General features: G+C 37.1%; 1 protein-coding gene across 2 annotated transcripts; it reads left to right on the forward strand.

Annotated features, from left to right (window-relative positions):
- Nucleotides 1-982: 982 nt before the first annotated feature.
- On the forward strand, nt 983-13,000 carry LOC136217632 (uncharacterized). 2 transcript variants are annotated; one of them, XM_066004240.1, is made up of 8 exons: nt 983-1,115; nt 1,346-1,490; nt 3,480-3,545; nt 3,890-4,083; nt 4,737-4,770; nt 5,093-5,217; nt 5,303-5,417; nt 12,087-13,000. In XM_066004240.1, the coding sequence occupies exons 4-8, from the start codon at nt 4,069-4,071 to the stop codon at nt 12,143-12,145; spliced, it is 348 nt and encodes a 115-aa protein (XP_065860312.1). In that variant the 5' UTR covers nt 983-1,115; nt 1,346-1,490; nt 3,480-3,545; nt 3,890-4,068; the 3' UTR covers nt 12,146-13,000. The 2 variants fall into 2 exon arrangements, with proteins under 2 accessions (XP_065860312.1, XP_065860311.1); XM_066004239.1 differs by having other exon boundaries at nt 3,890-3,978.
- Nucleotides 13,001-13,217: the final 217 nt, after the last annotated feature.

Here is a 13,217-nt window from a genome sequence, read left to right on the forward strand (position 1 = left end):
ATGCTCTTAGAGATTGCTCTAATAGTAAAGAGGTTTGGAGGAAAATTCTCTCACACCATATTTTCTCTTCCTTCATGGCACATTCTGAGGTCGACTGGTTCTCTGATGGTGTTAGAGGAAAGTTGCTTCCATACATGGAGCATGGTGACATTTTCTTTGCTATTATCTGTCACCAAGTTTGGAAATGGAGAAACGAGGAGATTTTTGGAGATAAAACTGTTTTTATGACAAACTTAGCTGATTTCTTCTCGAAAAAACTTTTCTCTATTATCGATAGTTTCAAAGGAGAGTCCCTTGCCAGAGCCTCTCAGTGTTGTGATGTCCATCTCGTGGGATGGAGCAGGCCAAGAGAGGGGGTTGTGAAGCTGAATACTGATGGTTCCTGCCTCAGTAACGGTAAGATTGCGGCTGGAGGTGTGCTTAGAGATGTAGGGGGCGTCTGGCTTTCTGGGTTCTCCCAGAATTTAGGGTTGAGTTCTTCCTTTTCTGCGGAGCTCTGGGCTATTCTTACTGGAATCAATCTTGCTAAAAGGCTGGGTGTTAAGAGGCTCTCTGTGGAGTCTGATAATTTGGAAGCAATCAAAATGATTTCTGAGAATCATTCTATGGGTCTTAACAGTCGCAACCTCATCAAAGCTATTATAAGGCTTTGCTCCTCCTTTGAGTTCGTAGAGTTCAGACACATTTTTAGAGAGCAGAATCGTGTTGCTGATCGCTTGGCGGCGGCGGGCCATGAAGGGACGTTAGGCGTTACTACCCTTCCTGTTTCCCCTAGTTTCATCTCTCATCTTCTCTTAGAAGATAGGATTGGGGTTAGCTTCCCTAAGCTAATTCCTGGGTAGTTTGTTGTTATTCGTTTTTCTTTTCCTTTTCTACCAAAAAAAAAAAAAAAAAAAAATAACTCTTTTCTTTTGTTAATTCATTCACTTTGCTTTACCCATCTCTGCTTCCATTCGCCGCCAACCCATTTTCTAGGGTTTTATTTTATCTCCACCCACTCCACTCCATTGCCGCCAACCTCCACCCCGCACACCGCCACCTCCACCTTGCACCGCCACCTCGACCTTGCACCGTTCTTCCTAATCTTCTTCACACCTACGTCGTCCCTTCTTCCGGTTCGTAAACCCTAAACTTTTCGTTAATTTCTATAACAATATTCAAGTGGATGGAAACACTGTAGGATATGTTTTTGTCTTATTTATTTATTTGCTATTTTGCTTTCGGATCGATGGAATATTTAATTTAAAATGAATGTTGAAAGTTAACTTTGAATTACAGCTAAAATTCAGCAAATTTTTTTCCCGCTAAGAATGCTTATGGAGCTTGAAATTTGCATGTCTTGCAGCAAATGAGAGAGAAGTTATTGCGATTTTGAAGCTAGTTTCTCACACTGCCAAGAATTTTCCAGGCGTTTTTTACCATGGGAAGGCCAGTGATATACTGCCTGTGATCGGCAGGATATTGCCATTTTTTGCTGAACCTGCTTTTCGGTGAGTGATACTATCATTCTGGCTAAGGAATGTCTTTTGGAGTTCAGACTTTGCTTCGATTACACCCACGTTTTTCTTCAGAGGAAAATTGAAAAAAAAAGAGAGTAGTACTTTACTTACTAATTTAACAAGATTTGCAGGTGTAGCAATATTTTCTCTTTCAATTGATATTCAGTTAATGCACCTTGGCTTCTAGTTTCAAATCAGTTTTCTTGACCCAGTTTCATTTCATATGTGGAAATCTGTTATCAATTGGAACGAAGACATTTGTCTAAGGCTCTTGCAATAAACAAATAATTTATTATTGCTTTTCAATATGGTACTTAGATGACCACATTTTGTTTATTCCATAGTTATTAAAGGCGCATGGCGCACTAAGGCGCAAAGGGTCCTGGAGCCTTGGCGCATGGCGCACGGCGATGGCGCGCGCCATAGCGAGACAAGGCGCACCGACAAAAATAAAAATTATAAAACTATTAAACTAACATAAAAATGCAATGAATACTAAATCATGAAAATACTTAAGCATAAATAAATTTAAAATGCAAAATAAACCCCATATTAGCAAACTTTAAAGTTGAATACTAATTCCTAAGTTCTACTCCTAATCAAAACTCTCCAAATCCATCACTCCTCATCATCACTATCACACTCCTCATCTAAAGCGTCATCATCAAACTGATCCTCTTCATCCTCATCAACAAACTCAGTTTCTTCTTCCTCCTCATCTCGAACAACTACATGGGCTTTTCCTCGATCCTTGGAAGATGATACTTTAGCCTTTTTTCCTACTCTTCTAGTGTTATATGCAATCTCTTCAACTCCAGCAGCCTTACCAACTAAACCCCATGTTAGAGTTTCATCTTCAACTCTTCATGACTCTGTCTCTTCGTCTTCTAATTAGTTTAAAACGTATAATCTCTCTCCTCTTTAATACTTTTTGTTAATAGAACATGTGCTTCATCCCAGATATATAAAAAAACTGCCCATAACTGCCTCTAACTGCCAAGGCGCGCCTTGGTGCGCCTTTGGCAATTGCATTTGGCGCAAAATGGCGCACCAGGCGCGCGCCATGGCGATTGCGCCTCGCCATGGGGCTGCCATGGCGCTAAGGCCTGCGCCTGGTGCGCCATGCGCCATAGGCGCGCCTCAGGCGCGCCTTTAATAACTATGGTTTATTACCTTGTACATGAAGATGCCCTTAGCAGAAAAAGATGAAATCTAAATTTTCAATAGCTCTGCAGACCATATTTGTCATATGTGCATATCTAGTAATTGGTTAATTTACTATCCCATTCTTTGTTTAAGAATCCCACAATTCCAGGTTCAAGTGGTAGGCTTTCAGAATAGCATGGGGGAAAGTAGTTGTATTGGGTGCTTTCTGTTATGGCACATCACTGTACAAAATGCTAGTGCTCTACGTCATTTTTTCTTGTCAAACTATAGCTGTAAAAACATTCACATGCATACGTGTATCTAACTATCAAGTTAAAGGTATTGCACTATTCGTCCTTCAATCAGGGTTTTTTAGCGTGTTATCCTTTGCTATTTCTTATTTGGGTTTAAAAGCTATTTGGGAATACTTGATTCATTTGCATTCCAGGTGTTTGATAAATTTACTTAGTTTCACACTATTGCTGTTATTTTGCTTCTTTTGGTTTATGATAGGTTCAGTGCTAGTTGATTTAATTAAATTTTCTCATCAGTTTGTCATTCAAGAAATTAATTTATACATTGTTCAAATTTCATATTTGATGAAATAAACACGAACTTATTACAGGGGTGTCAAAATGGGTTATCATGTCATACTAGTGTTACTTAATTGTATCAAACGAGTCATGTCAAGCGCTTTACCTCTGTAAGTCGTGTTGTCGTGTCAGAAATTGACAGCCATAATTATTGTTTATGAATTTTGTTTTGACATTTAATTTAAGAGCTCCTAAGCTTTGTATTAGGCTGATTTATTCTTGTACTTCTGTGGATGAACAGAACAGCCTGGTGTTCTTTGGGTTTCACCAGATTCGTATCTTGATGTTCCTAACAAGGATTATGGAGGTATGACTCCACAATATATACACAACAGTATTAGATTATTTGATGGATTCTAAGATGTTTGGAATGCCATAGTTTTTCATTTTTCATTTGGTTTGAACCAGGGGTTTTGTTTGTTGATGGGAAGGTCATTTTTCTTTTGGTTTGAACCAGGGGTTTTCATTTTTCATTCTTCACGATTTATTGCTTGCCTATATTTCTTCTTCTGATCTTGTGCCCACTAATTATCACCCTCTGATCTTCACATCTGTTTAACAAGAAACAGATTAGGTGTGGTCATGGTACCACACTTTTTGGAATTGATTTTATTCTTCTGCTATTTGAATTAGGAATTCTTGATTCTGCAGTTTACTCTACAGGGGAGCCAGTTGGAGTCCTGTTTTTGTGGTCCATGCCAAGGAGTTCTCCAGCAATGGGTTTCACATTTGCATTGCAGGTCTAAGGCCTCTTTTCCCTTACAGTTGCAAGGCCAGAACTAAGAGAATTAATTTTCCACACATTTCATCTTATCTAGTATAGATCAGATATGGTGTGTATAAGGGTAAGACAAAATAAGGCTTATAATAGCCTTTTTTTTTAGTCATCACTCTCATTTCACTTATCCTTTCTATTAGATTTTATTCATGAATCAATAGTATGGTATAGCTATTCTTTGTTTGTGTGACCTCTGTTTTGAGGTTCTTATTTCACAGGCCTTTTGAATTGTGCTTCGTGTTCCATCATCTAATGGGTTTATGGTGCATTACTTTCAAAATTTAATTCAATCAAGTGAGTGTATGTTTCACTTGAGATATATGTTAAAGGGGCATAAGTATTGAAACTTAGCATTGGTGTTGGTGGGCAAGTTTTACTCTTTGGATGTAGTCCAGAAGACCCATGACCTAATTCTTCTTCTTCATAAAATTATAATCTCCAATTTGAGGCAGTGAAAACTCTTACATTCTACTCGGTTTTCCTGATGAGTATTCTATTGGAATAGCAAATGATCAGTAGTTGAGAGTCCTTAACTATTTCACCAGCTTTATTTGTTAATGCTAACTTTCCTCTTGCATTTGCTTTTCCTTATTAGTTGCCATAATATTCAATATTACACGAAGCTCCATTCATCTGATGCATCGTTTGTATGAACCATGACATTTTAAAGAAATGCCAAGATACATTGATGTCCAACTATACATTTCGTTTGCATTGCAGCAAATTCCTGAAGGAGCAAAACAATCTGGCTGCTGTAAGTTCATTTCTTTCCTAGTATGCATGTTTGAGTTGAATTGAATATTGGAAAAAAGCATATTTACCGACCAATTCAATTTTTACTGAATAAGCCCCTGGTCTTTTCAATGTATATATTAACCCTTTGATCAATAATTTTTTAACACATTTGAAACTTTTCTAGAAAATGATATTGTTGTTTTTGAAACACTGAAAAATCTGAGATGAATTAACGATAGAGATCATATATTTTAAGGACTGATTGGAAGACCCAACCATTTGGGATTAATGCTTAGTTGTTGTATAAAATGTTGTGTTAAGATTATATTTCTGTAATGCAGCAAAGAAATTGGAAACAAAGAAGAATGCGAAAACTAGAAAAGAAGCAAAAGCTAGCTCCTCTGTCCTTGAACATCCTAATTGTGTAATTAAGCTCACACCAGGCGACGTCAAGAAATCTAGATTGGTAACTAATCTGTACTTGTTCTTGGGAAATTTATCTGCATTACAGAATTTTCTTTTCAAAGAACCTAATTTTTGTGTTGAATCAGTATATTCCATGGAGCTTTACAAGAGAACTTGATCTACGCCGTCGAAATTATTCGGTGATTCTTAAGGATGAAGAGGAAAATTGTTGGCCTGCAACACTTTCATACAGAAGTACAGGTAGAAAGTTTTTTGTTTCAGGTGGTTGGGGTGCCTTCTAGAGTGCTCATAAGCTTAAGGCAGGAGATTCATTGATTATTCAGTGGGGTTCCTTTTCATGGGAAGACGCCTGTTATGAAAATTTACAATAAGTTTTCCTCCTCAAACATGAAGCGGAATAAAGTTTGAGTCAAATCAATAATGGCTTAATACTTCAGGGCTCCATGTACTTGCCTAAACTGAAATTGGAGATATCTCATTAGCCATTTGAATTTGCTTAAAGTGAAATGATTAACCCCTAAGTCCTACGTGGCAAGAGTAGATTCTGTCAAGTTGAAGTGCATATATCACTTTAAGCAAGTTCCGGAGCTAACGAGACATCTCCAAAGTTTAGAGGGACAATCAGATTATTTGGTCAAGTACATGGGCCACCTAATGAATTTTCTTTAACACACATTGCCCAATTCTATATGATCATTGCTGCCCCAAATATGTGCCTCACTAAATACACAGCCCCTCAAAGTTGGCCATAAATGCCGATTGTCCCCCAACTTTAAAAACGACCAATTAACTCCTTAAACTTGTTTAAAGTGATAAGTTGGTCCTCTGAACTTGCATTATTGCTTATAGTGATTTATTGGTCCATGAACTTCCTTGAAGTCATAAATGTTTCAATTTGTACAAATCTCCATTTGCTCTGTCATGTAGGACTTAGGTCTTTTTGAAAGTAGGAAGGACCATTAAGACTTCTCTGATGCATAGAGGGGTTGAGAGAAATAAGGTTGTGAAGGTTTTGACCCTAAACCACTAAGGATTATTATCTTGACATAGGATTATTATATTTCATTACCGAAATTTCATCTATTAGGATCAATTGAGTTTTGATTTTAGATGCTAAATATAGGCACTTACATTTAATTTATGCAGTTGCATAATATTTTGACATCAAGCTCTCATGCCACTTATCTAGGAAGATATCTAATGAAAATGTTGTTAGCAGTTGTGAGGTTTTGAAGTAGCTCTCTTCAATCCAAATATTCATATATCTTTTAGGTTTTTTTTATGCTAGATGCTGGAACATTTTGTAATTTTTTTTTTTAAAATATCAATATTTTGCGTCGCGCGTGAGGAAGGAGCGATACAAAGTGTATCAGATTAATCAGGGAGCTTGTGTCGCGCACCCTTGGAGCGCGTCACAAGAATTATCATATGTTGTGTCGCACACTCTAGAAGCGCGTCACAAGAGTTATCGCTCTATTGTATCGCGCGCGTGACAAGTGCGACACAACAGATGAGTAGCTTGTGTCGCTCTCAAGAGCGATGCAAAGTTCTTGTGTCGCACCCCTGTTGTGTCGCACAAAAGTGCGACACAATAACCTAAAAAAGTGCGACACAAGTAAGCATTTCTGTACTAGTGCCAGTTCCCCGTTTTTTGGATCGGGGGTTTCCATTGGTACTTTTGCACTCCCTACGGACAAAGCAGAATTAGAGATAGTGGGACTATTCTGGTGCCCCCCCAAACCATCCACCTCCATAAATTGACGAACAGACCTCTAAACTCTTGTTGCTGTCTTCCCCTGGATACTCTCCTCGCCCTGTTCAATTTTTCTGTCGTTTACCTCCCCTCTTCTACGTTTCCTTTCTTCCGATATTTCCAAAATAGAATTATCCGGAGAAGGCTTATCAAGACTAATCTCCCTTGGCTGGTTGCCTCCAACCAAACTTGCCACTAAATTTGAGACAAGAAACTGCATATTCCTTGGCCCTTGCCATACAGCTTCCTTGCTACGTTGAAGAGTACTTGAACTTGACGCATCCATAGTAGTCATCTTTGCACTTACATTTCTATGGCTGCTTCAACCATCTACCCCCCCAAGATTCGCTATTCGTCTAGGTGGTGCCTTTAACGAGATATCCCAATTTCGAATTAAATCTTCACTTGGTGTTTGGTAAAAAAGTTCACAGTTCCTGTCAATGTGCCCAATCAAACCACAAATGAAACAAAACGATGGAAGTTTCTCATATCTAAAATTGCACATTAGCCATTCCCCTCCAGCTTTTCTAACTTTCTTCTCCTTTTTAAGAGGATTACGAATATCAAGTCTGACCCGTATTCTTATAAAGCAAAGATCAGCCATCCCTGCATTCTTATCATCATAAGCCACAAAAGATCCAATATAGTTTGCCAATGCCCTACCAACAGTTTCAGAGAAAAAACCTGCAACCAAACCATAAACCTGAACCCAAAAGTTTGCAAAGTATAAAGGAATTTCTGAAGGATCCTCTCCATTCTTTAATTCATGTAAAATCAACAAACTATTCTCAAATGTCCATGGACCACTATCCATCACCCACCGCAAATCATAGATATGGTAGAATCGGAATAACAACAGTTTACCTCCCAATTCCATAAGAGTTAGACCACGACCAAGCTGCCACAGGCTTGCAAGATGGTGCTTAAGAACCGAGAAGTTATACAAACGATTGGTGAGCAACGTTCCTACTAGGCACAAATCAAGATTCCCCGATATCGGAGTATCGGATAGAGAAGTAAATTCAAAACCATCATCAACAATTGTGAGATGTTCCAACCCTTCTTCCATATCAATTAGCAAAAGAAGCCACTCAAAATCGTAAGAGGCGAAAAATAACCAACCTAAACCCTCAAATTTGGAAAAACACTACCAGAATTCTCAATGTCAGTAGAAACACAATTGAAATCCTCAATAGTATGAGCCAACAAACAAGACACAGTGATAGCAAACAAACGGAACTCCTAAAAACGGACTTAAACAACCAGAAACCTCAATTGAGGGATAACACAAACATAATCCTCAATGGCAGCAAAAAAAACACAATCGAAAGTCAATCAATATTGAAAGTAAAATAACAGAACACATACCGACGGCGGCAAACCAATCGGAGACACCGCAACGGAAAAGATCCAATCAGAACCCTAATTGTCGGCAGAGAATGAGCAGAGAATGAATAGGACCTCAACAGCATAATCAGAATCAACACAACAGAAAAGACTGCAAGAATAGAATATAAAGCATTGGCCAAACACCATTTGGATCCGCACCGACGGAAGGTAAAACAGACGGAGGCTAAATTGGCGACAGCAGACGAAACGAACAGACCCAATCTGAATCCACCAGGCGGAAGTAACCGCAAGAGCACCGATCACCGGCCGAACACCAGTCTAAGACACGTCGGTGGAAGATAAAACAGACGGAGATATAAGCTAAATCGGCGATGCAGATAAAGCACAACACAAACCAGAATCGACCAAGACAGCAGTAAAATAAGAGCACAGATCGTCGGCCAAAATCCCAAGATTAAATGGAGAAAACCGGTGGTAAAGAAAGCAGATGGGAGCAGTCGGAATCTTGGCGGTGGTTATGGTGATATCGAGCAAACCCACCCTCAACAGGGGTAACTCTCATATGGAGAAAAAGCCAAAAAAGCAAAAAGGTATTCCTTACCTTTTTTAAATAAGTTAATAATATAAAAACATCAAGTTTAATGAAAATACTAAAATGATTTCAATTAATAAGTTAATAAGAATAAAAACTAATTTAGTTTAATGATTAAAGAGAACAAAAACTAAAAAGCTAATTTTTTTTTGAAACAAAAAGAAAATTTCATTAATGAAAGTGAGAATATAATACAGAACAAATAAAATTAGAAGGTCATAAGGACCATTCAGTCAGTCCTGACATTGAGTAGACAGCTCAAGCAAGCTCATGAGCTACACTATTCGCAGAACGACTAACAAAATTGATACTAACGTCATTTAAAGAATTTAACAGAGATTTGCACTCTTCTAAATATTAGGATTCTCAACAAAAAAAAAAATTATTTAAAATATTAGGAAGATTCCAAATAAAAATTAAGAACTATAAAGCACCAAACCTATTTAAATATAATAATAAAATTAGAAAGTATAGAAAGTAAAGAGAGTTACAGAATGGCGGGGTTCGGGCAGTTCAGACACTAATGGTATCCATTGGAAAGTGTGGCATCGATTGTGTATGTTGAAAAAATTCGGAGGAATGGGTTTTTTCGAGGTTGACTTACTTTAATTTGGCACTCCTAATGAAATAGGGTTAGTGTATGCTTATGAATCCCAATTCATTGGTGGCTCGAGTATACAAGGCGCGGTATTTTCCAAAAACAAGCTTCATGGAAGTCATAATTAGCCACAATCTGAGCTACATATGGCGGAGCATCATGGCTGCTCACGAACTAGTTAGAACAAATGTCAGAAGGGTAGTCGGTGATGGCTGCTCTATCAGTGCATGGGATGACCATTGGCTCCCTGATCCTTCAAACCCCTACGTTGAAAGCTCAGCGTTGCCTGGAATTGAGGACATCCAGGTCGCGAACCTAAGCAGTGAAAATGAGACATCATGGGATGATAAATTTGCTTGAGGTTTGTTCATGGAGCGAGATTATACATTAATTCGTTAGATCCCTCTTAGCCAAAGGTCAGCTGATGATGGTTGGAGCTGGACAGGTGAGGGTAACGGAGCATTTTAGGTTCGTAGTGCATATCGAATACTAATGATATTGTTTACCCTTCAGACTCTTGCCAATCCTCAGAATTTTGGGCTAGTGTTTGGAGTCTTTCAATACCTTGTTATAGCAAGCTGCGGCAAATTATCTCTCACTTGTCCCAAGCTCCGAACATGCAAGTCCCAATTGCACAAAAATGTTGCTTCTACACTTCAGGGGTGGAGGATACATACCATATACTTGTGGGTTGTGATGTTGCATGAAAAGTCTATAATTTTTCTTCATTGGGATATTATAGTGCGTTTTCATCCTCTTTTAAGAACTTATTTTTTCACATTCGAGCATCAAGGAGACAGCAACCCAAGCTGCACTAATATGTTGGTCACTCTAGCAGAATCAAAATTCGAAAGTATGGAATAACGCCTTAGCTCGTCCATGAGTTTTATTTTGTAATGTTGCAACTTCCTTGAGCAACTGGAGTCAAGCCCGACTATCTGGTCCTGTGACAACCCAGAATACAACAGCTTCCTAGTAAGATGGTGCCCGCTTCGATAAAACATCTTCAAATTGAACTTTGATGTGGTAGTCTTCCAGGCCACTCAATCCGCAGGGTTTAGTCTTCTTCTTAGAGACTCTAATGGTCACTATATCTCAGGCTATAATGGCATTTTGCCTTGCCCAACTAATCCACTATTAGTAGATGCATTGTCTTGTCGTGAAGTATTAAGTTGGTTAAAACATCGAGGTTACAAGGATGTTTTTAATAAATCTGACTCTCAACTTTTTGTTCATTCACTGCACCATCCCATTGAGAGTAATTCAACTTTTAATTTAAATTGTTGGTGATTGTAAGACCATTTTGATGGAACTATGATCATAGGGAATGTAGTTCTATACCACCCTCTTTTCTGTGTAGTGTGTTAAGAATTGATTCTCAATAAAATCCACTTTCTTAAAAAAAATAGCTATAGAAGAATGGCTAAATTCCTATGCTAAAAAAATTGTTCGTTCAAATTCAATTTCCATTAAACGTGTATAATTAATATTAATTAACAATTGGTTTGAGGTTTCCATAAAAGAAAAAAAAAACAAAATTTTCCATCTTTTCTGAAGCTCCTTGCTGAAGTCGGTTAGGTCCCTTCATTTCTAGCAAAGTCGGCTTCACTTTGTTATGTGAGAACATGAATGAAACGACTTAATTTTGGTGGTGTAGGGACGCGGTGGTATTTTGGTAAATAACCTACACCACCTTTAATTAAAGATTAAATGAGAACATAGGAAAAGAGGGACTTGAACCTGGGACTAGGCGTAGAGGGAGCGAAGCACGCGTGTACTACCACCAGGACACTTGCTTTAATTTGTTTATTATATAATTCTTTTATTTATATATTATTAAGTGCCTCTGATGCTAAAAAAAATCCAATACTATATTTTTTAAATAAAAATACACTTGCTTTAGTTTATTTATTATACAATTCTTTTATTTATATATTATTAAGTGCATCTGATGCTAAAAAATCCAATACTATATTTGCTAAATAAAAATATATTATATATTTCAATAAAATCATATAAATATTTTTAGAACATACGATATATTTAGAACTTATGACATGAAATTTAGAACATATGTTTTAATTTTTAGAACACAAACTATAAAGTTTAGAACATACGATATATTTTTTAAAACATACGTTAGAACTTATATTTTAACTTTTAGAACACGAACTATGAAGTTTATAACGTACGGCATATTTTTTAGAACATACGTTAGATTATATATTTTAATTTTTGGAACACAAACTAAAAAGTTTAGAACATACGTTAAGTTTTTTAGAACATGCGTTACGTTTTTTCGAACATGAGTTATAAATTATATTATAGAACAAATGCAAAAATGATCGAGATATTTACTGATTTTTTTAAACATTATACTTAATTTTTAGAACACAAATTATAAAGTTTAGAACATATGTAACATTATTTAGAACATCGTCTTTAACATTTTAAAACATAAACTACAAAAAATATAGAGAAATTAAATAAATAAGAATTTGGAGCATGTTTTTGGATTTTTTTCTATTAATAATTCATTATTATGCACATTTCTTTTTTTCTATTAATAATTTATTATTATGCACATTTAATCGTTATTAATTTTTTTTTTGGTAGGGACAAGAAAGGAAAAAAGAAAACAAAGAACCAGAAAGCCTAGCCTGGGATTAGCCTAGGGAAGCTAACCCCCACCACATCTTCCATAAGAAAAGAGTGAAAATAATTAGGAGGATAAGAAAAGGTAGTGACGCCCATCATCCTCTCATGTCCAGCAGTCGCCAAACGATCCGCTACCCGGTTCTGCTCTCTGAAGATGTGGCTGAAATTTATGAAATCAAAGGAAGAGCAAAACCTGCTAATTCTTTGATAAGAGCAAAACCTTCTAATTCCTCAAGGTTGTCAGATTCAACAATCAATTTTTTCAAACCCAGACTCATGGCAAGTTTAAGGCCAGAGAATATCCCCCAAAGCTCAGCTGAAAAGGACGAACCCAAACCCAGATTCTGAGTAAACCCAGACACCCAGGCACCCTCATCATCTCTCAGAACACCCCATGCAGCAATCTTACCGTCCTTCAGACAAGATCCATCAGTATTTAATTTCACCACTCCTTCCCTAGGCCTGCACCAACCAAGGAGGTGAACAGTCTTCTTCTGGGTAGACCTTGCAAGAGAATCTCCTTTGAAGCAATCAGTAATGTTTAACATTTTTTCCGAGAAGAACTCAGTTAAATTAGGAATAGAAACAGTTTTCCTTCCAAAGATTTCCTCATTCCTCCATTTCCAAATCTGGTGACAAACAATAGCAAAGAAAATATCACCATGCTCAAGGTTAGCCAACAACTTCCCACTAACTCCATCTGTAAACCAGTCATGATCAGAGTGAGCCAAGAAAATAGAAAGCAGGTGGTGAGGGAGAACTTTTCTCCACACCTCTTTACTTCTAGTACATGTTGAGTGATTTCCGCAAGTGCACGGTATACGCTTGTAGTAATAAAGATATCGATTCCATAGGGAACGTTTTTTAAACAAAACTTATTTATAATCGGTTAAATTTACTTTTAGGTTTATGATATGGAAAAATCGTTTAATCGGTTTTGGTTTTGAAATTGCTAGAATGAGAATTAGATTAGATTATGAAAATGTTAGAAAATATTCTGATTTAAGAATGAATTTGCAAGATAGGAACTTTTAGTACTTTTTAGAAAAGTAAACAGATGTATTTGTTTGCATTAAGCAAAGAAAACAA

Source organism: Euphorbia lathyris, chromosome 2, assembly GCF_963576675.1.
Source record: "Euphorbia lathyris chromosome 2, ddEupLath1.1, whole genome shotgun sequence".
NCBI classification, from domain to species: domain Eukaryota; kingdom Viridiplantae; phylum Streptophyta; class Magnoliopsida; order Malpighiales; family Euphorbiaceae; genus Euphorbia; species Euphorbia lathyris.

Excerpts from the sequence above, each read along its gene's own strand:
- LOC136217632 (XM_066004239.1), top strand. The coding sequence starts at position 3,934 with ATGCCAAGGAGTTCTCCAGCAATGGGTTTCACATTTGCATTGCAG. Across the intron at positions 3,979-4,736 it reads GTTTCACATTTGCATTGCAG|CAAATTCCTGAAGGAGCAAA; the intron begins GTCTAAGGCCTC and ends TTTGCATTGCAG. Across the intron at positions 5,218-5,302 it reads ACGTCAAGAAATCTAGATTG|TATATTCCATGGAGCTTTAC; the intron begins GTAACTAATCTG and ends GTGTTGAATCAG.